A 27,867-nucleotide genomic window follows, 5' to 3' on the forward strand; every position below is an offset into this window, starting at 1 on the left:
TGGCCAGGCTGTAAAGACAGGTGTCCATCCAACCTACACCTGCTGAACACATATCAGATACTGCTGAAGTCCTACACCCTTCCTTTATTTTTTTTGCCAACTTTTACAACATCTGTGAGGTTACTTCTGGCATGTTTTCGTCCTTTGCACTGCATGTAATCCCTGTCCATTTCCTTGCAGTCACTAAATTTCACAATTTTTTTAAAAATTGCATTTCATTGGATCATATCTCCTTTTCAAAGTGTTTGCAAGTCTTTCTTTTCTGTTGCGCAAGATTTTCTTTCCTTTCCCGAAAGGAAATATCATTTTATTTCAAATGAAATTCAATTTAAAAAAAATTGTGAAATTTAATGACTGCAAGGAAATGGACAGGGATTACATGCAGTGCAAAGGACGAAAACATGCCAGAAGTAACCTCACAGATGTTGTAAAAGCAGGGGAAAAAGTCAAAGAGGAAGACACAACATTGACGGGAAGATATCAGGGACATGGCATGGATACTTAAAAAAATAATAGAGTTTAAAAAAAAATCTTCCGCTAAGTGAAAGCCATCAAAAGGCATGGCATGTCGTCAAGAGCAGGGACATGGACCAAAGCCTGCCCAATTGATCCCCATTAAAATTGCAATATTTCGTTTCCCTCCCCCTAAATGTTCTCTGTTCATCCCTGATTATTTCCCTTGATTTTGCATCATCTGTGAGTTTTGTTTCGGCATGTTTTAGGTCCTTTGCACTGCACCTCATGCAATCCCAGACCATTTTCCTGTAGACACTGAATTTCCCATTTTTCTTTTTTTCTTTCAAATGCATTTTTTTCCATCATATCTCTCTTCCAGAGTGTTTGTACATCCTACTTTTCTCTTTCCTTATTTCCATGTTGATGTATTTTGGCAAGCTTTTGTCCATGTCCCTGTTCTTCATTGCATGTTATGTCTTTTGATAGCTTTGTATTTTGAGAAGTTGTTTTTTTTCCCCAGTATTCCTGCCATGTCACTCATATCTTCCCCTCAAGTCCTGTCTTCCTCTTTTGTTTTTTCCCCTGCTTTGCAACATCTTTCAGGTTAGTTTTGGCATGTTTTGGTCCTTTGCACTGCACCTCATGTAATCCCTATCCATTTTCTTTTAGTCTCTAGATTTCCCAATTTTTTTAAATTGCATTTCCTTTGATTGTATCTCCATTCCAGAGTGTTTTCAAGTACTTGTCTTTTTGCAAGATTTCTATTACGATCAATTTTGGCAAGCTTTGGTCCATGTCTCTGCACTTGACAGCATCTCATGCCTTTAATGGCTTTCAGTTTAGCAAACTTTTTTTTTTTTTCAGTATCCCTGCCATGTCCCTCATATCTTCCCCTCCTGTAGCTGCCTAGAGTGAATAGAGTGTTGTATTTTGAAGTCCTGAAGTTCGGAAACATTAGTAGTTTTTCACTTCCGTACAAAAGTATAACGGAAAGTAATGCCGTAACACTGTACTTGAGACAATAATTCTTTCCATTTAGTTTTTCAAAACCACGTCAGAAACAAATAGTAATTGTAGAAAGATAATGTCTGGTACTACGGTTATTTTCATTTGTTCACTAGATCTCTAAACTAAATGGAAAGACAATAATAAAACAATTCACAAAGGAAAGACAGAGTGGAGGAATAGAATTCAATAGACTTAGGTGATAGTTATTAATTTTTAAGATTAATTTAGCATTTCATAAACAGCACCTTCCAGGTTTGAAATACCTGTAGAATATGAGTCCATTCTACAGATAATGTTTTTTGAGCTCTTCAAAACAGCAGACTATTATTTGACTAAATATCCTTCAGCTTAAGGGCAGCAAAGCACAGTCCAGTGTCCTATTGCAATGCACTGCCTCAAACTGTCTCATGTTTGAAGGAAATGTTTCCATTTTAAATTTATGTAATTCCCAAGTCAACTCTGTGGAAATCATAGAAACACATACCTACAGGGTATTAACACAATTTAAATCAAATTTAAGCTTTCAAAATAATCCATGGACTAAGTTTATTGACTTAAAATTAGGACATGAGAATATACATATATTCCAAAATGTGTACATCTGCTCAGGGTATTGTAAATGTTTCTTTACCACACTTTTAGGAATAAAGTCTAGCTGTATTTGTTTGTTCTATTTGTGCAATGGGAATAATCAAAGCAAAACAACACATTGTGTTACAAAGAAAAAAGTTTGAAAGTCTCTATCTTGATGCTTAAATCCTAATGTAAACTGCTGAAAGCTGGAAAAATGTATTCTTTTGAAGCGTTTCAACTCATTTTGGGTTGGGTTTTTTTCAGGCCGCACATTTCAGCATAGAAACATATAGAAATCTAGGGCACTACCACATTTGTTCAGAATTTTTTGAGAAGAAAATAATTTTCATGAAATTTAAAAGAAACTTTTCAAATATTCTGACATTTCCTCATTTTTTTCATAGCATCATGAGTGCTAATAGGCAGTGATCAGGAGATAAAACACAACAGAGAAAAAAGAGATCATAGTAGACAGATTAATATTAAATATCAAGTCTTAAGGAGATAGTTATCCAAAGTAGCTGTCCGTTGTCCATTTTTGCATATTTCACAAAAACATTCTTTTTAATAACAGCATCCATTAACATGCACTATTTTACGATATTGTAACATTAAAATGTGGCTTCTTTGTCCTAATATATTAAAGGCCTACACTATTTCTGAGTAACTTTGGATCTCTCTTGGTAATCACCCTAATTGGAAACTCGTCATTGAGCTTAGTTTTCACAATGTGCAAAGTGGTAATGCGGCACCCTCAGAGAGCAAATCTCCACTGCACCTCAAACAAGATTAGCACAGAAGCACATGACCCTGCAGGCTGGAGAGTATGTGCAGTACATGCCGGTGTTTTCACCCCTAGTCTGCAAAGATAAAATCAGTCTGAGAGGACAACTCAGAGTGCCTATCTTCTGATTTAATGGGCAGTGACAAAGACTTCAGTGCCACATGGAGCCCTGGTGTCCTGAGCAGCAGGACAAGCTGCACTGCTTACAAGGATCTGGAGAGCTTCACTATTTTTAACTCTTGGAGAAAATTTCTGAAAACTTTTGATACCTCCTAGACAACAACAGATGGATCACTCTGCATCCAGCACATTTTCAAATTTCCACAGACACGTAGGCAAAGAGATTAGTTTTGCCTCATCCTCCTTCATACCATGTAAATACAAAAACATAATTTTTTTTTACCAGTTAATAAAACTGAGACGTTGAACAATGACGTTGTTACAAAGACTGTAATTAATCTGTTTAAACCAAATGTTGTTTTGCTTGTGGAAGCAGATCTGCCCACATATTCCTTAAGTACATAAATGTCGGGTGGTTGTAACGTACCCCCTGTAGTTCAAAACTACATAATAGTATATAATAACCACACTTTGTATTTATGACTCATGCATCAGCAGAGAAAGAAGGGTCAGAATATGTTTTACAGTTTAACATACCGCTGAGAAAATACTGAACCAAGTTCTGACTCATCCCTTGAGGTTCCTTCCTCAGAAACTTCCTACTGCTTCCAAACACGTGTTATTACCATTTCAAACTTCTCTATTTGGAGAAGCACGCCACAGACGCCTGTGTCAGCTCCTGGGCTTGCATCAGTCACTAGACTCTTTCTCAGAGTCCCCATCGCACTCTCGAAGACCTCCGCGCCGCGCAGATGCTCAGTATGAAACCAACCTAACTAAATCCTTGAACGTGCTAAAGAAGAACCAACCAAAACAGCAGGACGAACTAAACCACCCACATAAATTACTTCCCCCGCAGCCTGCCGCTCCTTTCTTGCCCGCGCTCGCAATGCCTGGCTCCCGCGGGACCCGGCCGGCCGCGGGGATGCGCTAGGGAGGCAACGGGGATACAGCGGAGCCGCTACTACCGGGTATGTGCGCCCCCAGCAGCCGCCAGCGCCCGGGCAGGCGGCGGGCAGCCGCCGTGGCGAGTGGCGGTGCCGCCCCGTGCCGCCCTCCGGGGCGGGGCCTGCGCGGGCCCGGGGAGAGGGGCGGGCGCGGGGCAGCTCCTGCGGGCAGCGCCGGGGCAGCGGGCGGCAGGTAACGCGGGCCGGGGGTGCGCGCAGCGCGCTGAGCTGTGGTGAGCTCTGAAGGCGAGGCAGCGGAGGTCGGATTTGAGAGTGTGCCTTCGCCGGCCTCTCTCGGCTCCCTGTTCCTGCCCCCTGCCCCCCCGTGGGGCTGCGCTCCCGCGGTGGCAGCCGGGCAGGAGGGAGCTGCGGTTCGGGCCGCCCGAGGTGTGTGTGGGTAGGCTTTTCTGCCTGGGAGAGTGCTCTCTGCCGCTGGGATCCTCAGTTGCGCGAACTTCAAAGGTGGGACTTGCAGGCCTGGCGTGGACTCAGATTGTCTTTGCTTTCACTTCTTATGCTTTAAATTCCATGCGTAGCAAATCGAAAGTCAGCCCAATAAGTGGCAGCATTTCCCAGAGGCGGGAAAACTCTTAATAGTTTTTTGGGGTTTTTTACACTTTACATCGGCTTTGGCATCCTCCTGTCTGGCCTCCTGGAGGCCTCCCGCTTCCGGTACTTGGGGAGATTTGCATTGTTTACAGTTTGTGCGACGCCGCTCTAATGATTGTTTATGTGGAGTTAGGGCTTTCTGCTGTCGCAGTGACCTGGGTGCTGGAGCAGAGCCCTGTGGTGGGTGCCGTGCGAGGAGGGAGAGGTGTCGCCGTGCTCGGCGCTTCCCCAGGCGGCCGGCGGGGCTGAGCGCAGCCCCTGCTCCCTCCGGGCTCACCCGGCACCGCTCCGCCTCGGCGGCGAGAGCCCCCAGCGCACTGAACGCTGTGAGAGGGGCGCTGCTGAAATCGTGCCGTGGCGGTGGGCGTGAGTGTTGCCTCTGGAAAGGCTTGGAAGAGCCTTTTGCAGTTACTCGGACCAGTACTTGGGCTTGGGATGCATGGCTAGCTGGGAGTGGACAGTGCAGGTAAAACTTGCCGGAGCTAAGAGCGTTGTTATAAATTAAGTTAATGCTTCTGGCACACAGTGTTGTGACTTGGCTTGTCTAACTCGTTGTAGCAGATGCAGTGCATGCCGGCTTGTTAGGGATGCTACCAAAGCCTTGGGTGTTCATTTTTGTGGCTTTAGATACCAGGCTAACTGTCCTAAATCTTATCTCTGGACATTGTTGGCAGCATTTAGCTGCGTGCATGCTGTGTCATAACCATGGCCATCTCCTGCTGATGCTTGAGTGCTTTTCTGCAGTATCTTCTCTTCTGATTTTATATGCTGAACTAAACTGTAGAGCAAGTGATTTTGTATTAATGAGAGGTTTGCTAGTCAAGCTAATTGTTAAAAGCCAAACAGAAAGAAAATAAGAGAGTAAAATAAGAGGTGACTAATTGCTGTTGTCCAAAAGAAGCATGTGCTACATCTTCACTCCCCTCAAGATGGTATATTAGAATTCAAACTATAGTAAATGTGTTAAAGGAGGATTTTCTCAGTGCTTATTACAAGTTCTCTCTACTGTTTGATAAGCCTGGGCAGGTAATTTTGAAAACAGCATGGAACAATGCTAATATTGTTAGTGAAGTGACTTTGCCCTGACTGGGTCAGTAACACACAGGAACACACACAGAAACATACCCAGAAACACGTGTTTTGCATTCCTTTTCTAGGTACAGTACATCGAGAGTAATCCCAAAGCTGTTCTTGCCCTTTGGAATTTTATCCATAATAAAAAAGAGTTGATAGCCTAGTGTCAAGTATGTGTGCAGGTTTCGTTTGGAAGTTTTAAGTTTTCTATGTTACAAAATATTTTGGAACATCTTGACTTTTTTTTTGCAACTAACTTTCATAATACAAAATCCCTGTTTCTTTCTAGAGAAAAGTTGGTGTAAGATTTGTTAAATCTGTTCTTTATTGTATTTGTGAAATTAGTAATGTAGTGTAATTTTTAGTAAACAGAAGCCATTTTTATTAAAAATGTATGTGCTCTATGCATCTTGGTTGTTAATGCAGTTTTCATTTGGATGTGTGTATTTCCTCAAATGCACATCATTCAGACGCCTTTAAGATTGATGCACTTTTCACCTGCCATCATCACTGACACAGACAAATATAAGGTCAGCTTGAATGAATCACTCAGTCTGTCTTGGTAGTGTTGTGGTACCTCCAAGGTTGTCTTCTGAGCTAAATCCTTAGAGTTTATGTATTTATCAGTGGAAAACAGTGGAAGTTACAGATTGGGTACTTTCAAACCTGCTTTGTTGCCCTGTGTTCTGGTTTCGGGGTTCAGAACAATATGTAGAATAAATCAGCACCTTCTCCTGCTCTGGTAGCAGCATTTTTTTAAGCCCCCTCTGTTCCTGGTAGTTACTTGGTCAAATATAAGAGTCCACTGAGAAAGGAGACAATTACCTTTATGCTTTTTTTGCTGCTTAGTCACTGGAAAAAAAAGCTTCTTTCTGCCTACCAACTTATATCAAAAGAAGTGCTATAATGCTTGCTGGGTTATTTTTCTTTCATAATCCACTTCCTTAAGATATTTCTTCCACATCTTTGTAGAGTGCAGCTTTTTTTTGGTGATGTGTGATGTTACTGTCTTTTAAGTGCTACTTCCTGCTTTTTGTAGGTAGGGCAGAATTTTACATGAACCTTACACTTCTTACATCTCCCAATGTTTTGTCTTTATAGTTTTTCATGCGGAAAAATAGTCTTGCTTGGTTGGTTTTCAGTTCAAAATAATAGAAGATGAAACCATTAAGCAGGTCTATAAGGCAGAATCTCACATCATTAATTCCTGTTGTTCAAATGATGAGACTGAAGATCACTTAAGGTGCAGAACTCTTGGGGAAATTGGCTGTCCAGCACTTACTTATTTATGACTTTTTTTATACACTGTATGACTATATTAAGTTCTTTAATACAGCATATATGTCTTTCTTTGGCTAGCTTTTGCTGAAGATTAGTTCTGCATTATTGTTTGCTTTTCCATACAAGTAGCACTCTCCAAATTATCTTCTCAAAATTATTATTATTTTTTTCATATTTTACCTGGTGAGTGAAATTCCTTCTGGTGTTTTTAAGAAAGTAGATCAGGAAGATAACAGTTGGCAACTAATATTTATCTGATTATATCTTCTCTTAGGCCAAGTACCTTGATAATTTGTCTATTACAAATTAGAGAGGCATTTATGTATGAAATAGAAGAATATCTTAAAGATGTTAGCTTCCTCAAAATTTAGCAAGACCTTGTGATAAATTTAGCTGGTTAATGGTTACAGTTGTTGCCCAAGCCCCTCACGAGTTTTGAAATCCTCACACATTTTGCAAGCAGGGAAGCTCCCTCCTTTGTACTTCAGCTCTGACATGGTGTTTGCAGAACTGTGGGGTTCTGCAGGCTGGGTCCAGAGCCACATAACAACTGTGGGAAAATGGATTCTTCTCTATAATGAGCTGTGAATATGAATTATGCTGAGTTTTCTCAGTGTAATGACTGAATCAGCCATGTCTTCACTGGTGTCAAAACAGGCTTTACTTGACTGTGGTAAGAATGAATTAAAATAATCTCCATAGAAAAAAAGAAAACGACTCGTGTAGTGAGAGATTTTTGAAAGGTCACCTAGGTTACACGCAGTGTCTTGTGGTGTAGGGTTGTCATTTTGAGAAGGTTGGGAAGGAGTTTTGGTGAGGCTTTAATAACTTGCATGTAAATATGTGCACGTACATCCCTTTCTAGAAGGTAGCATTTGAAATGCTGTGAAATGGCTGGCATATCTGGGAGACAGTTGGGATTTTTGACCTGTGTCAAGTAGAAGTCCTTCTGTTTGTGAAGGTTGGTTTGTTTTTTTATCCCCTGACTTCTAAGGTCCATGAAGTTTTAGGCAAATTGTGCATAGTTCCATAGAGGCTATCTCAGGTTTATAAGAAGAACAGAAACTTCATGTGGTTTTAGCAGCATTTTAAAAAAATATTAGTTTAGTAGTCAACTGGCATTTAGACAGAATTTCTGCTTTGTACATCATCATTGGCTTCCTGTGAGTTTCTAATATTGGCCTTGACCAATCCAACATGAATATTCAATATTAAGTTTAAAGTTTCTTTAATGAATCACTCTGGGCATTGGAGCTGACCGCGAGTCTTCAATTACAGAAAGTATAGCTCTGTAGAAGATTTATATGTTTCTGTTAATTGGAAGGTGGCTCTGTGGCAACCGTGTGCAAGTAAAGATAAAAAAGGAAACGGTGGTCTCACCCTTGATGGTATTAGTTTATGAAAATTCCCATACAAGCTGGGGAATCAGGCACAGCCCTGAAAGACATCCCCATTTACCCATGGTTGTAAATCTAATGTAGAGTTACCATTACCTGCTATTTCTGACATAGTAGGTTTCTTCTGTGTTTTAACATTTGTGCATATCCATTTGTTGCATAGATAACAGATTTCTTCTTTCAACACCTTTTTACAGCTATTTGGATAACAAAATGAAACCTGCAAAGCTGCACTATTGGATTTTGTGTTGGTTTTTCATGGCGCTATGTTGTTGGTGTACTACAGATACTTTTTCTCAAAGGTAAGTTGTGCTTTTAAATGAAACATCTGACAACTCACTCTTAAGTGCAGATCAGAATGGTTTAACTTCTAATGTAAATTTGTTATTATGTACTATTTTTGATGTGTTATTCTACTCTTAGGTGATTTATAGTAAGGCATCTACATTAACAGAAGAAGCAAGGACCATGCCTGAGGAAACCTTTAGCCGTGTCAGCATGAATAAAGAGGGGAAGCTTAAATTCTATTTGTTGCACTTGAAACTTTTCTCATCTTGCTATAAATACATCATTTAGAGTTGTGATGTGGTAATGACAAAAACTGAAAATTATTTTGACACTCACAGCGAAAAAGTCATCCCTGTGGCGTGAACTGCACTAACTGTTGCATTGTTTACTTTTTTATTTATCTTTTCTTTTCCTTGCTGTTTTCTCAGTTCTGACAAAGTTATATGACAAAATTATTTTTCATATGACATCCCAGTTGAGGCTGTATCAGATTGCTGCACCATCTTTTGATGGTTGTTGCCCCTTGGCAAAATCTGAGCTTCAATACTGATGGGCCGTGGGAGAAGCTACACCCCAAGTCACACCCTTCTGTGGTCAAAGCTGAAATTCCTATTGTTATATGAGGAAATAAACTTTTCTACTTCCTTTTAGTGCTTTGGCAAGAGAATGGTTAGGGGTGCTCAGTTCTGTGCTGAATTTTCCAGTGCCTACATTGCATTTGGTGGCTAGCGTAGACACTGTGCTGATGTTTCTTCAATCCCCAGGATTTAGGCTCTGGCTTGGCCATCTTGGCAGAGTCATCTCTAGAGGCACATTCCTGAGCTGCACAGAGCATGACAACTCAGGTCCAGAGAAGGGGGGAATATCTCTGAAGCTGCATAGGTATTGAAAATGGCTTTCCTTGGATTCTGAGCTTAACTTGCTCTGTTTAATAAGTACAGTTTTCCGACCCATCCTTAGGCAGAAAGTGTATCATAGGAGAACTCTTCAGCATGACTGACATTGCAGAAGTTCAGCTGCTATTTCAAATACAGATGAAAGATCTAGTGAAAAGTCTAATGAAAGATCATTTCTAAGTAAGGACTTTTTAAAACCAAGGAAATAAATTGCTCTGCAATATAAGGTAATTCCTCTACTCAGGTTTCTACAGCAACAGTAAAGACCCCTATAAAAGTGTTAATAGTTTTCATTGTGGCTATGCCTGGTAAGTTCCAGAACTATTCTTCTAAATTATATAGAAAACCATGGACACATGTGAATGCTTAAGAGAAAATGTGGCCATTGCAAAGTAGAAAAACTAGAGGAAAAAACTGAGGTGTAATATAACATGGAAGCATCCCTAGGCTGTCCTCAGATTGAGAAGAATTAGCTTGTCTTTTATTCTTTTTTTTTTCCTTTTTCTTTGGTAATATATCCTCTAGCAAGAACTAATGACTGACAAGTTAGCTTCCAGAGAATAACAATTTATTTTGACAGTTCTGCACGTAAAGTTGTCAGTTTAAATAATTTACAGTTCTGTTTATTTTTTGCCGTTTGCTGTTCTATTTAATTTTTTTGTCTGGTTCCTTAATAACTAAATATATCTGCTGTAGTGTCTGATGAAACAGATTATTTATTTACATCTGCTTAACCAGAATAGGTCTGCTCCAAACTGTTGAAAAAGGCCTTTATAGAAATGATGTGACACAGACTTCCAACACTTCTTGAACAAAGTTTTGAGGGTTTTTTTTCTCCTCTGCATACTTAAGAAATGGAAAGCATATGGAGATAGAGTGCCAGAAGGGGGATTTGTTAAACAGTGGGGATATTAACATGTTTCCTTATATGTTGTTTCTCTCTGAATTGTTAGTTTGGAGTGTGTGCCTGAAGGTGTTCCTCTTTTTAAAATACTTGAAGAAAAATAAATTTGTCTGTCTCTCTCCAGTGACATCCACCCTCATGCCTGGAAAAAGCTGTATTTTGCTCATCATTGGCCAGTGACTGTATGTAAGGTGAGATTTTTGTGTTTCTCTTTTATCCTAAAACAGGTAGCATTGGATAATAAATGTGTGAAAACAGATTGAATAAAGCCCATTAAGTATTTAATCTTGGTTATGCCTTTAAAAGGCTTTTCCTGATCTTAATGCAACTTTTACTACCTCCTCTGCAATGCAGAGCAGCCATAACAGGAAAGATTGTGGTGAGTTACAGAGTTGTCAGTGTAGAGTGTACTGTACACTAAGCCTGTTACAGAATTTGTGACATTTTATTAGTTATAAACCTAGTCCTAGGCTTTCATCAGACTCTGTATTGGCTGATGACAGTTTGGTATTTGAACTATCTGCTGCACAATAAGGTTTTTAGCTTTGTAATTATGGCTCCAGTATTTCTGTGATGTCATCAAATACTGATTCAGTCAAGAAAGAGAGCTATAAAGGTGTTGTGGCAGGTGTCTCTGACTATTTCTGCATTTTTTGCTGTATTTGAGGGGTGTGAACCCAACCTTCCAACATGTATCTGTCAAAGCACAGTTAAGAGGGGTACTGATGCTAATAAGTATCTACTACCATATTTTCCTATACTGGAAGTACTCAAAGGTCTCTTCCCATACAGTTAAGTAAAAAATATGATCAGATTTACTGACACAAGGCAGAAGAACCTTGTGGATAATACAGTAGCTTCAGGTTCAGCCAAATTAATGTGGAGGGTAATATCAATAACAAACTCAGATGTGTATGAGACCAGAGACTGAGACCACTGTTCTGTTTTTTGTTTGCCTGTTTTTGTGTAGAAATAAGGAAAGATTTGATGCCTTTTGTGTGATTTTCTGTTGATTAAACATCACTGTTACTGACTTGAAGCAGAGATGTTGTTGAAGAGTTTGTAGTGCCTAGCACAATCCAGTGTGCTGAAAGAAAAAAGAAAAATGAAACAACCTGAAATTAAACCAACCCCTACCAACCAATTTTCCCACTGTGTATTTATGCTGGTTGCTCCTCTGAATTCCAGGGTAGTGCACTTGATAAATTGACAAATAATTCACATAATCTTCTAGTGAAGTTGTAGTGAATTATTGAAGATATTGAGCATTAGAAAATGTAGGCATCCTTGCACTTTGTTGATTTCTTATGATATTCTGTAGTAAGAGGTGATAGACATATTCAAAGATGTGCAGAAAAAGGGATATTAAAATCATAGTGACTTTTTTTTCCCTAGTTTTCCATCAAGTCATATGAAGAAGCTAGATCTCAACTGTACTCCTATAACAGCTTTCTTGTTTGCCATAAGAGGAATTCCTAAATTCAGGAATTAATTTAAGTATTTTTAAGTAGGTAGATTCTTCTGTGTGTTTGGTGTATTTATATATGATAACAGGTGTTTTTCAGGGTGTAAATATTTTTAGTGTTATTATTCAGTTTAAAACTCTTGCCATGATGCTGAAAGGAAAAAGCTGTGAAAGAAACAGTAAAAGTCATTATATCATTTATGGCAAAAACCTGTGAGATACTTTTTTTTTCTGAAAGTACTTCTTAGTTTATGTCTCCTGTATAAAGGAATCTTATTATAGACTCTTTCATACTCATTGTGTTCTTAAGGTATGTGGATCGGCTTCATCTTAACTCCTACCTGTTTTGGAGATCTGTGCTTGAAAAGTTTTTTAGGCTTTTGAAGGCCCAAAAGGCCTTTAAAATTTAGAGGGCACATGCCAGAAATTTGAGAAAACATCTCTTCCAGCTCTTCCTGGGCTTTAAAAAGTAACTGTTCAGCTGATGCTTTTTAATACTGAGTGTGATGGGCACAATTGAATTGAAAAGTGTTTTGTTATCATATCTTCTAAGCTAACCAATTAAAATAAAGTGATATCATGGGCAGCAGTGATAACCCCAGGACCTAATTACTGACTACTACAGTGAAAAGGGTGAAGGAGGAAGAGAGATTTTCTTCCTTATAATGTGATTAGAAATTCCAGTAGCATATAATTGACCTGAGGTGACTATGTCTTATGCAAAGGTACCTAGGCTAGATCCACAGACCTCAAGTGACTATGAAATTCATGTTCCCTTGAAAAATTGTGCCTGTGGCTAATTCATGCCACATGTTTCAGTAACAAATGAGTGTGATTTAAGAGCAACTCAAGGGCTAGAAGAGGGACTTTCCTACTCCCTTATTATGGAGTTGTGAGAACTTTTTATTCCAGAACTTAAAAAGAGAACTATTATTTCAGCTTTTGCATCCTGGAGATTGCAAAAAGATAAAAATTTTCTGTGTGGGTAGGTTTTTTTGTGTGTGTGTGAAATGTAGAAAATCCAGTGCAAGTCTGTAAGTTATTCAATTCCTTTTCTGTAAGGAATGGGAAGGACAATAAAAAAATGGTACCTGCTGTCATCTGCCTTTTACTTCACATATGTGCTCGTTAAAGGAAAGAATCAAAAAAAAGGACAATAGAATAATGAAAAGAACAGCCTGAATTCAAGTTTGAATGTTGTGTTAAGCAACAGATGGGGTTTTTTTTAATTTTTATTTTTCAATATGAGATAAAAAATTTTCCTAAGTTCAGACTTTGGCAGTAATTTTATAGCAGAGGCTTAAATGAAGAACAGAAATACTAGTTTTTCTTCTTTTTTGGTAAAAATAGAAGTAGTCACATAATACAGAAAGAATTCAAGTGACTAAAGGAGCGATGGGAGTAATTGCACACTGTTTGAGGGGAAGAAGTTGAAGAGCTGAACTCTCTCCACAGTTTGAAAAGCAAGAATTTTTCTTTGCAGTTGCCATGTTTCATTACAAAATAACTTACAATTTATCTTAATTAAAGAGATGGCCTACTGAAGGAAGGTGGTTGGCAGGGAGAACAGGAGTAAATATTTTACTTCCCAGAGGCTGATTTTTTATTTCAATTTGATGTATCTGTTTGTGATCCAGTAGCACTACTTTCACATTTACCAGCTGCTGTACCAAGGGATTTGTAACTTGGGCAGCTCAACAGGTGACACTTCTGGGACACACCAATGGTATTTTGCTGTTTGACATTTCAGAGATGATAAAAGCTTCAGTGCTTCTGGCACATGCTGTTTGTGTAATGACTTGCTGTTACAAATAGGCTAATCCCTCTGCTGTAGTGTTCCCTCTCAGCATGGTGGGTGCTCTACAGCCTCACCAGCCCTTTGCTCAGTTTTATAGGTCATGTATGGTTCATTTGGATTGGTTTGATTATCAGATTGCTTTAAAACAGGAGAAAACAGTGCTTCTTTTTCAAATGCATCTAGGTATATAGAGCTTTCTGGGGTCCAGCTACTTGAAAATTAATATTTGTACCTCTGGTTCCAGTCAGTCAATCTCTAGAGATTTAATTAATCTTCCAGCAATCAGTCTGTGGCAAACAGGAAGGCTGACAAGAAGTGGTTTTGCACCAGCAAGCAGGGGTACCCAGCTTTGCAGACCAGCATAAGCATTTTTTATGATATTGATTTTAAATGAACATTGGAAAGATACTAAGACTAGAATGAAAAAGGAGATTGAATGAAGCTGGCCAAGGCATGCAGAGTGTGAACTAATGTGTTGTAGGTTGCATTGACCTCCCAGTTCTGCCCGGGCACAGGGTAACACCAAGAGTCTGATGAAACAGATAAAGGAAACTGCTAGGAAGTTTAGTGCCATGATTTCAAATCTGAAATGCTCTGGGTGTTCCATTAGCATGTCTGAGAACTGCAGTTAAAGACTGAGTAAGGAGCACAATTGGACTGCTTTCGTTGCCACCTCAGTTGAGTAAGCTGTTGACTATTAATTTGCTGTACTTTGGGCTAGATAGCCAAACCCCTCCAGGTCCACAGAGCTTGTGTCATGACAGAGCAATATTGTTTGGGCATTTTCAATGTGTGTTTGTTCAAAATATTCCTTACAGGAAAAAAAGCTTTTGCTGGGTGTAATTGGTTGTATTGTTAGTGGCAAGAGAGGAGAGGAAGGCCATGGACACAGAACGAGAAAGTCTTGCAGAGGTTGCATATTTGCTGCCACTGGCGTGTGGCATGTGGAAGGCAATTAGTGAGATTACAGGCCTGTCTCTGCTCCTCTCTATACTCTGCTCTTGCTCTGGCATCACATAAAAGGCATTGTGGTATAATTATGACAGACTGCACAGCCAAAAAGGAAAGCTGTTATTATGGGAAAAGAACGTCTGGGGAGGTTGTTAGTTAATGGCAAAAAGTGTTTATTTGAAAGAGCTGTAATTCCTAAGAAGAATCATCAGGGAAAATACAGTAATGGTGTTGTGTGATGTGTGACATGGACTTTTTTTAGTTTGTTCTTTTCAGGCATATGTCCCTGCTCTAAACAGTAATTTAAGTGTAGGCTATTTCTCCTGTATTAACAACATTTTTTATTGGAGGCTCTATTTTCTTTAGTCTTTCATTTTCTTTCCTTGTCCTCCATTCCCTTATCCCTCAAGTCAAAATCATAAAAGCATAAATCTGTTTTACTTAGAATAAGCAATATATTTAATCTCTTCTTCATATTTTTCACTTTCAATACAATGATAAAACTAGTCCTGAATGCTTAAAGAGGGTTTTGTGCTTGTCCAATATTATAGTTTATTTTGCATGTTTTTACATTAATGGCTCTGCAGTCCTTGAAAAGATGTAGTAATGAGAAGAATACAGAGCTGCCACGTGGAGTACTGTAAATGCAGATAAAGGTCTGTTCATTCAGCATGGATCAGGCTACTTTCTGTTTCCTCAGAACCTGTCCTTTTGTCTTCTCTTCATGCTGTCAGGTCAGAATTCACGGATCTGCTTCAAAATTCTAGTGCCAATGGGTCCCTAAGTAGCATAATCCATGACAGCTTCAAGTAACTGGAGTTCACCAGTTCCAGGTTTGGCAAGGAAAAGTTGGCATGCCACAGTAGAACCTCGGGCCATCACTGAATGAGGTTTTACTTTTGCCTTTAAACCTTTACTCCTGTATACATGCAGCAAATACTCTGTGTTTTTGTTTCCTACAGATGAATGCTAATGATTGTCATGACCCACCAAAGTACTGGACAATCCATGGATTGTGGTATGATCATAGAGTGTTTTTATTTCCGCCTGGAAAGGAAAAATCAAATTTTGTACCAGGATGTTTAGTGATTTGGTTTTGTTGGGTGGAGGTTTGTTTGTTTGGGGGGTTTTTGTTGGGTTTTTTGTGAGGGTTTTTTGTTTTTGTTTTTGTTGAGTTATTTTTTTGAGATCTTAATCTGTCTGTTCTTATGATTGAAACAAAACCTTATGGTTTGACATAAAACTGAAATATACTTCTGTATCTCATGACTTGTTGAAATCCTCTGGCCACATAAGCATTTTATTTACACACCTCCTCATAAGATCAGAAATAGTCTCAGACACAAAAGGAACTATTGTTTCCCTTCTTTTCTTTTGTCTCTCTGAGTAAAAAGAATTTGTTAATGTTTCATGACTGCTTGTGGCTTTAAGTATCTTATCTCCACACAAATATTAAGTATATTATCTCCACACATATACTTGCATAAGTATAACAAAAACTAATTGACTTCAAAGGAATCAACTCACTGGAATTGATGCCAATGGCAGCAGTTCAAAAATTTTCTGGACAAATACAGGTTAAAATCGGTACAAGAGTTTAAGCTATGCCTCCTGGAAAAGTGAACATCATTATGGATTGATTCCATGAGAGTGTCTTGGTGATACTTGCAGACACATCAGATGGGGCAGCAGTTTAGGAGGTCACTGTCAGTAGTGACACCAGTGACATCATGTGCAAGACCCTTCCAAGTCACTGGCACACTCAAATGATTTTTTTTATAGAATGAAAGGGACCAAAGGGCCAAACAAAGAAATCACAACAAAATCTTTTGGCTGTCTTTTGAATCTTCATGAGAAATCTTTTGGCCACAGTTAATGTCTTGAAGGTTTTACTTCTGAACCCTGTAGGTTCTTATGGTTTACTTGCATTTTTAAGTAAGATCTCCAGCTATAATCCTGCATACTTAAAATTCAGGATAATGATATGTTACCAGTAGTGAGTTAGGAGACATCTTTTTTCAATTTTATTTTGCTTCCCTAGGCCTGATAGAGCTGAAGACTGTAACAGAACATGGCATTTCAATGTCACTGAGATCAAGGTATTTAAAACAAAAATAGACATACCAGGCAGAGCTAAGTGCAATTACTTTTGCACATCCTATATGCAAAATCTGCAGTTCATCATATCACTCTTAATGTTTACTGAGGGGTATGGTTTTTTTAAAGACTCCAGAAATTCTTTTAGTGCTTCTGGTACTATTTGAAGTTGCTGTCCTTGTGATCATTAGCATCTGTACCTGCTCAATTTTGTGAACATGCAGTTTGGCTCATTCAGCCACATCCTCCTTAATAAAATCTAAAGGTCCACTACCACATAGATGATGGATCTGCAGTGACAAAAAGCACCTGTGAAAAGAAAAAGATTCACTCAGTCGGTGTTCTCCCTTCACATTTTCTACTGCAAAATCAGAATAAAGAAAGTAAGAGCTCAGAGTACTGTTTTCTATGTGTTTTCTCCTAGGCCATTAGTCCTTTTTTGTTCTTTTTGTACTTAAAAAACCCCCAGTGTATTTAATTCAACAAAATTCATTTATGTGTTATAGACAAGAATAAGAGACTTGAGCCTGACAAATGTGAAACACTGCATGATGGAACAACTTCTGCAGGGACAGTTGAAGGACAGTCTTACTTTGAGGCAGTGTGTCAGTAGTAGTATGTTCAGATATTTAGGTAGGTGTACCTGTTACCTCCAACAATAGCATTTTCAGAATATGAGGGAAAAAGATCTTTTGTTTTTCTTCAAATGTTTCAGTCATGGACACTGAAAGATGAGGCTTCAGTTGTAAAAAATGTATCAATATATGTAGATTGTATAAGAAATAGCTTTTCAATGCTGTAGGTGCATTTGTTAATTGTGGTATTTTCAGGATCTTTTGTCAGACATGAGACACTACTGGCCTGATGTGCTTCATTCATCTCTAAATCGCACCCAGTTCTGGTGAGTACAAAAAAGCCCTGAAAAGCATTTTGGATATTATTTTATAAAAATCGGTCTAAGTAGTTCTTCAGGTGCATGAGAGGAAGTGTCCAGGCGGTCCCTGAAGCAGTGTTTTCATTTATAGTATAGATCTGTTCTCTTACAGCTGTTGAAGAGAGGGCTTTAGCAGAAGTTTTAGAGAAATGAAACTCAGCGAGAGAATGTTTCCTCTCTTCATCCCCAGGGAGGAGAAACAGCTGCTGTTGACACATTAAATCTGAGTAGCAGTAGCACTGCTGGGATATCACAGGTATCTGCAAGAGCAGCTTCCACTTCTCTTTCCCTAGCTAGTTTCACTCTGCTGCTGGTCTTGAGAAAGCTTTCCTTTTGGACTTCCTCATAGAAGAGAAAATAGAGAAATAGAATGCACTGTGTCATGGTAGCCACTTCTCTGTTCAGTGAAGTTATTGCCAGCAGCTCTGTGCCACCACCAAGCTCATAGGTGCAAGAGGTGCAGAAGGATGGAGGCCTTGATGAACACCTGTAGCTGTGGTCAATATCTTTTTTTTTTCCCTTTGAAATGGCTGTGCTGCAACATAGTGTGACATTGTGAAGGATATAATCTTAAAGTCTTGGTAAATATTTTGTGGAGACTAAATTCTCTGTCCATTCTGGAAGCTCACAGGACTGATTAATACACTTGGGCCTGGTGCATTCTTGGTTTGCTGCAGATGATGGTTCACAGGCACTGTCAGTGCAGACTGCCCCAAACCACTCCAATAGCAGTTCCTTGGTAGCAGTAAAAGGCTTCTTGAATGCCAGCAGGTCTTTGGCCCTCTGTTTTTGCCTTCTTTATAGAAAGAGCAGGACACTTAAAATATAAGTACTACTGAAAGCCTTCAAAAGACAGGTACATCACCATTAGTTTTACAGACATGCATGTATACACTCCCTGAACTAAAATTGTCATCCTTGCAAAGCCTTGCCTCTAGCTTGCTGCTGTTTTAGTAGCCCTTTGGATCTGACCATTATCTGCTTCTGATCCAACCTGACTATATTTCTTGCTAAGTTTACCTCTAAAAGAGCTTCTCTTTACTTTAAAACTCTGGTGTCTTTTCTCATTAGTAATTTAAAATCCCTTATGGGGAAATCTGCCCATGGAAACTGGATTCTTCCAGGCAATAAACAATTCATTTGACCTGCAGTTGTGTTGAATGTTACAGCCAAGACGAGAACTCTCTACAAGGCTAAATTTGGGAAGATACAGTGAAAATCAAGTGTCTTCTCCCCTCCCTCAAATCTCCTGACACCACAGTTGCTGTATTAATTTTCTGTTCAGAAGTAGTACACTATCTCTCTAGATCCAAACGTAATTTCTTTTAGGGTGTGTTAAATCCTTAAGAAAAATCTGAAGTTTTTAGTATGAATCCACAATTCCAAGGTAGGCTTTTAAGTGAATAGTAGTTGTCCTTCTCTGCTTTTTGATGATGTACTTAAGGCATCATAAGGTCACAGGACGCTGTGATAATGGCAGGAGTTTGTGATTAGATAATCTTTGTGTACATCTGCTGAACTGATACCTATATAGTACAAGTGGATTGTGAAAATTTGAAAAGAATTTAAAAAAAAAATCCACAGGCAGTGTCACTAAAGATGATACTGCTTAGTCTTTCAATGGACTTTAGAATTGATGAAAACATTTTTGTCTTTTTCCCAATTTTTGTCCTCTGAGTTTGTCTGCTGTACACTGCAAGAATTTCTTTTGCCCTCTGTTCCTTGCTCTTAGGAGAATGGATAGTGGATTAGAAGCCAGACTTGAGAGGAGACCTATGAAAATTCTGCCACTGGCCAGCATAGAAGTGGATGCTAAAATCTTAGCAGCTTGTGCAATTTCACTGTTTTACCCAAAATAAGGCTTAATCCTTTGAGTTCAGAAAAAACTTTAGTACATTTAGTACTTTGAAAGTGCATTTAACACAAAAGGTTCTACTAAAACTTGCAAAAAGGTTAGAGATAGTAATTTTCTAGACAAATGCTGTGCATTCTGACCTCCAGACATCTTTGTGTAAGTACACAGGGCATTGAATCATAAGAGCATTACATGTATTTATTTCTTGAATATGTAGATGTTACTGTAATTGAAGTGGTGGGAGTGATCTTGTTTGGATTTACTTTTTACATGTGTGATCAATTTGAATGCAGTATCCTACTCCACTTGATTTAAGTACAATGGCTAGCTTGTACAACACATATATCTGCAAATAATGTGTTCTAAAATTTGCATTTTGCTTTTCTCCTATAGGAAACATGAGTGGGACAAACATGGCACTTGTGCAGCTACACTTGAGGTCCTTAATTCTCAGAAAAAATACTTTGGTAAAGCCATAGAACTCTACCAGCATGTTGATCTCAATGGGTACGTAAATGAACTCAATGATCTGGCTTTTATTTCAAACAGTTCCTAAAGCTTTCAGATCTAGCCTCTAATGAAAGTCTAAAAGTCTGATGGCAGAGAGGAAATGAGAATTGGTGTAAATTATTTTTAGTACTGAAGTTCAGAAGAAGAGTTGTTACCCTGAGGAGCAGTCTCTGGTCACTTCAGTCAGATAAGCCAGCATCATTCTTAGCAACATCCTTCTAGACAGCATGAACCAGTAAATTTTTGAGCAGCTTTACAGGCTGTATCTTGATACCAAAAGTATACGGTACCTGTAAAGTTCTAAATCAAGTGACAAACCCCCCAGACTTCTGAGTCATGCTGAGCCCCAAACACTTGTTTTTAAGACAATGCTCTGCTCGGGGGAAGGGACAAGCTGCAGGCAAAACCATGCAGGACATCCTTTTCATCCTGTGAAAAGGCTGAGAGGCAACTGCAGGAGAGGAGGTTGTGAAGGGTTCAGTTGCTGGAGGCAGTTCTCTACTGCTCTTTGTGACAGCCCCAATGTGGCACTCTTGCTTCGTCCTAGGGGCTGATTTCTCCTTATTGTTCCAAAGCCCTGGCCATTCCAGATTTAGTCTTGAGGAGACTGTTGTGGCTTGTCCAAATCCTGCATGTGTTCTGGCTTGGTGTGGGTGAGAGGATGTTTGACTTGGATTTGTGGACCATGAGAAGACAGTATCTGACAGAGGAAATAGTTTTGTACAGAGAAATATACCTTTAAAAAAACTCCATAAAACAGCCCCAAAGAAACCCCAAATCAGCTCTTCCTGTTTATGCTCTGCTGGTATCCTGTCCAGTCTTCTAGACAAAGTCTCATTTATTTTGCATATGCACAAAGAAAATAAATCTTTCTTCCTTCCCACCTTGGTTTTGAAGATGTCTTTTAAAACTATAGCAGATTTTTCTGAGAGGGTTTTCAGTGTTTGAGCATGTCATATGTAATGTTAAAATTAACGATGTCTAAGTCAATTGCCTAAGTAGCTGCGATGGTGTGACTAAAACATTTACAGATGGCACAGAGACCGATGATGTGACTCTGTATCAGCACTGCAATAGAATAGAGACTGAAGCATGTTGAAAGTAATTGCTCACTGCTTATTATCTATTGTGAAAATGAGTGTAATTAATTTTATCTTTACTGAAGAGAAAAAATACTGAAAATGTTCTTATTGCATATCATTTCTACTTGAAAGACAAAAAATGCCCGTGTTAAAAAAACTTGTTTCCACAAATCAAATTATTAAAAAGAGGACATCATGCAGCCTTCTGTAACAATTAATAGAACATCATCTATTTTATTGGCCTCCTTATATCCAGTGTAAAATGACAGTGAAAAACAGCTTGTCCTTTAGTCAGGTGGATAAAATCTTCCTTGTGCCAAAACTGACCTTGGAAGGGAAGGGTTGAGCATTATCAGCATTTATGGATTAAATTCTGCAACATACTGACCATTCCCACTTCTTACAGAAGAAGCTGTAGGGACTCACAGACTCATCATGTGTTAGGTCCTGAGTCTTGTCAGCTTGGAAATGTGAACTCCTATCAGGACTGAGCCTAAAGGAAGGGATTGAGCACAGGTTCTTGAACACTACCTCATTTTGCATGTGACCAGCTTTTCCTCTTCAAAAACTTATTTATTAGGAACAGTTTCTGCCCTGACAGTAACATTGATTCTGATTGACGTGCTGTATCCCTCTCCCAGTGTGCTGTGTGTCTACCACCATAGGAAGCCCGTCCTGTGTTTGAGTATGAGGGTGCCTGGACCACCCTCACAAGTCTGCCCCTATGCCCTCCACAGTGGCAGGAGCACAGGGGAATGACTCAAGGCAGGGGAAAGGAAGCAGTTAAACTGCATGCCCTACCTGGCACTGAACAGACCACTCTGAAACTCCCTTTCTCCTAGCTGTGTCTGAAGACTGAACTGTCCTAGTTCCTCAGGTTAAGGTGTGGGAAAGGGTTCTTCCTGACACTGCCAAGTTGGATGGGAAGTGTCCTTTCAGAAACCAGCCTTTCCTAGGCTGGCAAAGAATGAAAGACAAGTTGTCCTTGTTCCCATCACCGTAATGCTTGTCAGGTTCTTAAGATCTGTTTTACCTAATGATTATGAAGGTATGTTTGCATACAGGAAACATGGAAAAATGTTTTATCTTTGTTTCAGTTGTCTCTTGAAAGCTGGGATAAAGCCAAGCAGTTCATATTACAAGGTAAGAGGAAGTCTTTAATAAAACAAAATCATGTGCATAGACTTTTTTTTCAGTAGGAGTCAACTAATTTCTGTAGAGCAAATTATCTTTTGAAATACTATAGTTCTTTAAGGTTGTGCTTTTTATAAAAGTTTTTGAGAGCTTAGCCAGAGTAGGAGCTGTTGGAAGATGTGCTTGTGACCTATTAATCTCTATAAGCTTTTTAATTTTTCAGATGCCTGCTATAAAGGAAGCTCTTACAAGATTTTATGGTGTAACACCAAAGATCCAATGCCTTCCTCCAGAAGAGGTAAAAACTCCCCTAACTTCCAAAAATGGAAAAAAAAATAAAAAAAAACCCTAGTTTTTTAAGGAGCACTTGCTATCAAAAATATAGGAAAAATAGAGGGAAAAAATCTTTGGTATGGTGAAACTTAGGTCTAGGTGTTCTTCATGTATACAGCTGTTTGCATATGGGTGTTGTTTGATTGTTGGAGTATGGTTTTAAAGGTCTCTTTGTCTTAAAAGATTTAAACCTGCATCTCTTGCATGAATGCTGTAACCACCCTGCCGGAGGTGTTGCTGTAGCTGGGCACTTTCCACCATGCCTGCTAAAGTGTAGTTGCTGCATGGCAGATTACTAAAACTAACAAGAGTGAGCTGAATGGAGGCAATGAATGTCAGCCTTGGTGAGGGTGCTAATGTCAGAATCCTTCTGAAATAAAGCAATTCAGAAGCTTGTCTCTGATATTGTTCCAGAGAGCCCATACCTAAAGAGGTCACTGTAGTCTTTCCTTTTGAACCAATCGTGTCTCAAATTTCCATGTCTTTTTATTTTTCCTTGCCACTAATTGTGCTGTGCATCATGATGCAGTAGAGAAGGTGCTACACAGAGACAGTGTTCTGTAAAGTATAGGTCACCATATCTGAACCAAAAGTGCCTTTGAAGGAACAAAATAGTGTTCTGAACAATTACATGTGTAGGTTGTAGAGCTCTTTCTTTCCTTTTCTTCAGCTAGGTTACTCTGCTCTTATAGAAAAACAGAGCAAGAAACAAAACCCACAAGGTTAGCTTTCACTCTTATAAGTGGTTCTTTGTTATCTCAGTTTGTTCAAGGTGATTTACTACAGAACTCTTGGCAGAGTTACTGCCCATACGCAGGAAACAATTTATGAAAACCTGCTAAGATACTGTTGCTATTGGAGTGTGTTGTCAACTCTTGCTTTAGTAATGCTCTGAGGTTTTTCTACTCATATGTTTTTTAACACGAAAAAAATCTATAGGTTACAATATTTTTGACGTGTGTTTATAAGTTACTTTAAGGAACAAAGGAATTTTAGTTGAATGTGGGTTGTATACTCCCCCACCTTTTGACATGAAAGACATACAGATCTAAAACACACCCCAGCTTCTAGCTCTGTTCACTGTAGTTCTGCCATTGCTTTTAGTACACTTGGGATACTGTTCCAATTGCATGAAAGTAATGTACAGCTTGGGTCTCCTGTACTTAACAGCTGAAGGCATTAGGAAATAGAAATGAAAAAGTACATCTCAGTTATTTGAAGATAGGCCTTTTACAGAGTTCTAGACTTGTCCATGCCTGAAGTGCATGATGGAGGTACTTCAATGTTTGAAATGGATTAGACACTCTCTGTTCTTACATTTCTTAAAAAAAAACCCCAAAATAAACAAACCCCCCTACAAGACAAATTCAAAACAAAGAAAAAAAACAAACCCTCACCTCAGTTACATACATAATAAAAGTATCTTTTTGTCCTGCTTAATTGCTTCAAAACCTTTTTTTTCCACATTTTGTTAGACCTGAGCATTGGGGGGGATTTTCCTGTCATCTTTTTGCCACATGAAAGGCCTCCATGCCTGCCTGCTTTATTCATAGTCAGCATTTTTCTCCCTGGCCTGTTCAGTAGTCCAAAAATGACACTTCTGCTCGTTCTGTCAGCTTGTTTCTGTAGTCTTTTGTGGAAAAGCTATTATAAAATTTAGTTTCTCTTCTCATGTATGGAGAACTTTATTTGCCTCAATTCCTGTCCTGCTATGAAGAGTTGGTGAAAAGTGTCTTTCTGGCCACATGTGCCCTTCAATATTCACAGAGTTCAGCCAGAGCTCATCATTGTGAAGATGAGTAAAGGCCAGGATAATGTGTCACAGCATTTCATAATGAGGCTTACTAGTTAGACAAGTCCCAGATTGGTACTGAGTAACAGCATGTATTAGAAGCTGTTTAGAGTGGATACCTCTTGTACTTTTCTTTGCATTTTTCATCTGGTAAATGCACAAATAATCACTACTGTATTTATAGATAGGGCAATGTAGCTGAATAATTGATTTATTTTCTCCTTCCCATGATGCTGATCTTACCCTTCATGTTTCTAGGGTGAAAAAGCACAAACAATTGGCCAGATTGAATTCTGCTTCACCAAAGAACTGCAACTGGTAAACTGCACGGTGCTGGAGGGTGGATCCAACCCAATGCAGGCTCACTTGAAGCTTGGAACTTCAGAGCTGTCGGTCTGCAATGATACTCTCCCAACCTATTATCCTTCAGAGGTCCAAGATCACAAATGAAGCCACAAGAGTTGGAAAAATTTTTTCAACAGCAACAAACGAAACCCAAACTCATGTAATATTACAAGCCCCTGTCCATATCACAGGCCTACAGTGAAGATTTCTGCTGGAAAACAGAGTTCTTTTGCTATTAAAGAAGAGTGGTCCACATTGTGAGATCAGCATCTGATCTACAGCATGGTCTGGATTTTTGTCTTCCTTATGGTTTGAATCAATGTTCAAAAGAGAACTGTGACTTCTCAGTTTGACATGCAGTTGTCTGCCACTTCAGCTGCTTTTTGGTTTTTTCCAGTGAGTCAGGGAACTTAATTCTTTGTATTGATAGGATGATTGTCTCTCTGAGATGACATGACAGGTTCTTGAGAGGGAAATACTGTAAACAGAAAGAACTCTTGAGACCTGTCTGGAGGTCCATTCCCAGATATAATAGCCACTGCCTTCCATAATTGCTCTCCAGAAGTGCAGAACAGAGATCATATCCTCTAAAGTGTTGAACCTTTCCTCACTGAGGGATCACAGTGGACTAAAGACAACTTTTACATAACTTCTCAGTGAAGTAATAATGTTCTCCAGGTTTGGGCTTTTCTACCTTAAAGATCTCAGGGAAGCTGTATTTGTAGCTTTACCTGTTCTTTGATTATTTTCATGTCAGTAACTCTGTACAGTCTTGGAAAACAATCAGTGCTAGAACTTACATGTTAGTACAGGAGAATGTTAGGCATAATAACAACAATATAGAGATATGTTGTTATTAATTTTTAGTTGTGTTTGAGCATTCAGCATTACTACTTGTGAGTAGTAATGCACTTGTATACAAAAACAAGATTGTCACATTATCACTTTGTTCCACGATGAAACAAAAAATACTACAGGATTGTTGTATTGTGTTTTTAGGATTTTCAGTAAAAAGTACAGATATTGGCAATAGTGCATCTCTACCCCATAATGATGACTAACATGCCATGAAGGTGGATGTTCCTACAGGGAACCAAATTTTGATGACATCTTCCCTAAAGTGCTGTGTTGTTCTATGTGTCTCAAATAAAGACAGTTATGGCTCAAGGAACCATCTGTTTCTTAGAATAATGTTACTGTGAAAACATGAAATGCAGTATTAGAAACAAATTTGTTATTTCAAGGGGGTTAGAAACCATTTACTCTCATTTTTGACTGTCCCTATTTCTCTACCACCTAATGCTCTGTTACCTTTCCATTCCAGAATGCTATCAGTTTCTTTGGCCTTTCTTGAAACTCAGATATTTATTTTAACAGCCAAGAAATTATTATGGTCTGTCAAACAAGTGATTGTTGGGTTTGCCTGTGTTTCTGCAATTGCTTTAATCCCTCAGTCCTGTTTGTCAGTCAAGGGTAAAGCTGACTCTTGCCAAAAGGAGTCAGCAGATACACACATGAGTAACAAATGACCAAACTCTGCAGCTGAGTAGATAGTATGGATTCCATGCATTTTTCAGCCTCATTTTCAAATGCAAGAAATGTGAAGGAGCTGATAAATCTTAAAGCTTTGAGGAGAAAATAACATAATCCAAAATGAGTGAGGGAGACAACATGCCAGCAACTGAGTAAAAATTGACTGAGAAAAAGTAAAAGCTTGGCTAAACAACCTCACATACTCTGAAGTCCCATTTAAAGGGACATACCTGAAGTATGGTGTTTGCCTTAAAAAAACCGCACCCCTGTACTTTCTATTACAGATTAAATAATAATTTTTTTTTTACTTCTGAGTAGTAGCAATAAAACACTGTGTATATAATTACTCATGCTTGGGTTTTGGCAAACTCATCTGCTTAACTTCTGGGAAGATACAAATTTCTTTTTAAAGCTACCTACTGATTTTTATAGAGAGATGTGCCAAAACATTATGAAGTTTTAAGTGATATATTTAAGGGATGCTTTAAGGTCTGTATCTGGGCAGCCAAGAGAGCAGATGAATGAATGTTATCACCGCTTCAGACCAAAGACCATGTCCAGCCCTTTGTGTTCTTTCTAGCAATGGCTCACAGCCAGTTGTGAGCTTTGTCAGTTGCTTTCCATCAGAATGTGTATTGTTTCAAGAGTTGGATTAAGGCAGTTTAAATAAAAGAAGTAAACAAAGGTATATTGGGAGCCATAAAATTCACTTCAGTTCTGAAAATCATCACTCTCTTCCTTGTGCAGTATGAATTCTGTCAACCTTGAAAATTCAGCACAGCCTGGGGATGATGGGTCCTGTATTATTTTCTGCATCATTGAATAAATTAACTAAATTCCAGCAGAGATGTGTGTGCAGTCTCAGTGGTTTAAAACACTACTCAACTCCACAAAGGGACTTAGCTTGTTTATATCCTTAGTCTTTGTGCTCTCTCATGCAAAATGTTTAAGCATCCCTTGGCATGTAGGTTAGAGTGTGGATGTGTGTCCCTTTTCCAAGGACAGCCCCTCTTCCTGCGCCATGGGCAGGTTCTTTTCTCTCTCTTGTTTTTTTCTCTCTCTCTTCATGGCCTGCACTGAGCCTTTCTCAGCTGCTCAGGAGCCCAGCTTGAGCCAAGTTTATGGTGGGGCAGAATAGGAGATTGGGAAATGCTCAGTTTGCTGCGGTACATACATCTTGTGCTTAAGGGCACATCTGTCTCTCCCTACCAGCAGACAGCTGGTCTGCCACTACCAACCTGAGCAGGAGATGGGAGAAGCAGAGGGGACCTGTCCTCATCACTCTTGTTCTTAGTGGGGACAGCAGCTGGTTGCAGTTGCCCTAGGGATGGGCAAAGCTACCTCTGCAGGCTGGAATGGAGGTGGCACAGGCCTCTGTCTGAGTCCCTGCTCTGCACCTTTGGTGGCTGGAGAGTGCTGGGCTGAGCTACTGCCCCAGCTGCTGCTGACTGGAGGGAGGAGTGGGGGCAGGACTGCAGTGTCCACGCAGCATGTCAATATACTGCAAATGAAGTCCCACCAAGGGGGATAGGCTAGGTATTTACAGCTGCAGAGCAGCAGGTTGGGAGGAGGGATTTTGACCAGAATGGGTCCTTGAATTTGGGCATCTCAGTTCTGGTGTGATTCTGCTTGAGTCAGCTTTGCTCTGGATCTGGCACTGAGCACTGTTAAGCCAAGGCCACGGAAGGTTAATGGTGCTGC

At 39.3% G+C, this 27,867-nt stretch overlaps 1 protein-coding gene across 4 annotated transcripts; it reads left to right on the plus strand.

Annotated features, from left to right (window-relative positions):
* Positions 1 to 3,608: 3,608 nt before the first annotated feature.
* RNASET2 (ribonuclease T2) lies at positions 3,609 to 27,010 on the plus strand. Of its 4 annotated transcripts, none has more exons than XM_038133121.1 (10): positions 3,609 to 3,912; positions 8,447 to 8,551; positions 10,462 to 10,528; positions 15,514 to 15,569; positions 16,593 to 16,650; positions 17,479 to 17,549; positions 19,831 to 19,944; positions 22,127 to 22,172; positions 22,387 to 22,461; positions 24,547 to 27,010. In XM_038133121.1, exons 2-10 carry the CDS (start codon positions 8,463 to 8,465, stop codon positions 24,736 to 24,738), a joined length of 768 nt encoding a protein of 255 aa, XP_037989049.1. In that variant the 5' UTR covers positions 3,609 to 3,912; positions 8,447 to 8,462; the 3' UTR covers positions 24,739 to 27,010. The 4 variants fall into 4 exon arrangements, with proteins under 4 accessions (XP_037989049.1, XP_037989045.1, XP_037989047.1 ...); XM_038133117.1 differs by lacking the exon at positions 3,609 to 3,912 and adding an exon at positions 4,005 to 4,081; XM_038133119.1 differs by lacking the exon at positions 3,609 to 3,912 and adding an exon at positions 4,088 to 4,350.
* The last annotated feature ends 857 nt before the right edge of the window (positions 27,011 to 27,867 follow it).

The sequence above is a fragment of the Motacilla alba genome, chromosome 3, assembly GCF_015832195.1.
Source record: "Motacilla alba alba isolate MOTALB_02 chromosome 3, Motacilla_alba_V1.0_pri, whole genome shotgun sequence".
Taxonomy (NCBI): Eukaryota; Metazoa; Chordata; class Aves; order Passeriformes; family Motacillidae; genus Motacilla; species Motacilla alba.

Excerpts from the sequence above, each read along its gene's own strand:
- RNASET2 (XM_038133121.1), top strand. The coding sequence starts at position 8,463 with ATGAAACCTGCAAAGCTGCACTATTGGATTTTGTGTTGGTTTTTCATG. Across the intron at positions 8,552-10,461 it reads ACAGATACTTTTTCTCAAAG|TGACATCCACCCTCATGCCT; the intron begins GTAAGTTGTGCT and ends GTCTCTCTCCAG. Across the intron at positions 16,651-17,478 it reads TCAATGTCACTGAGATCAAG|GATCTTTTGTCAGACATGAG; the intron begins GTATTTAAAACA and ends TGGTATTTTCAG.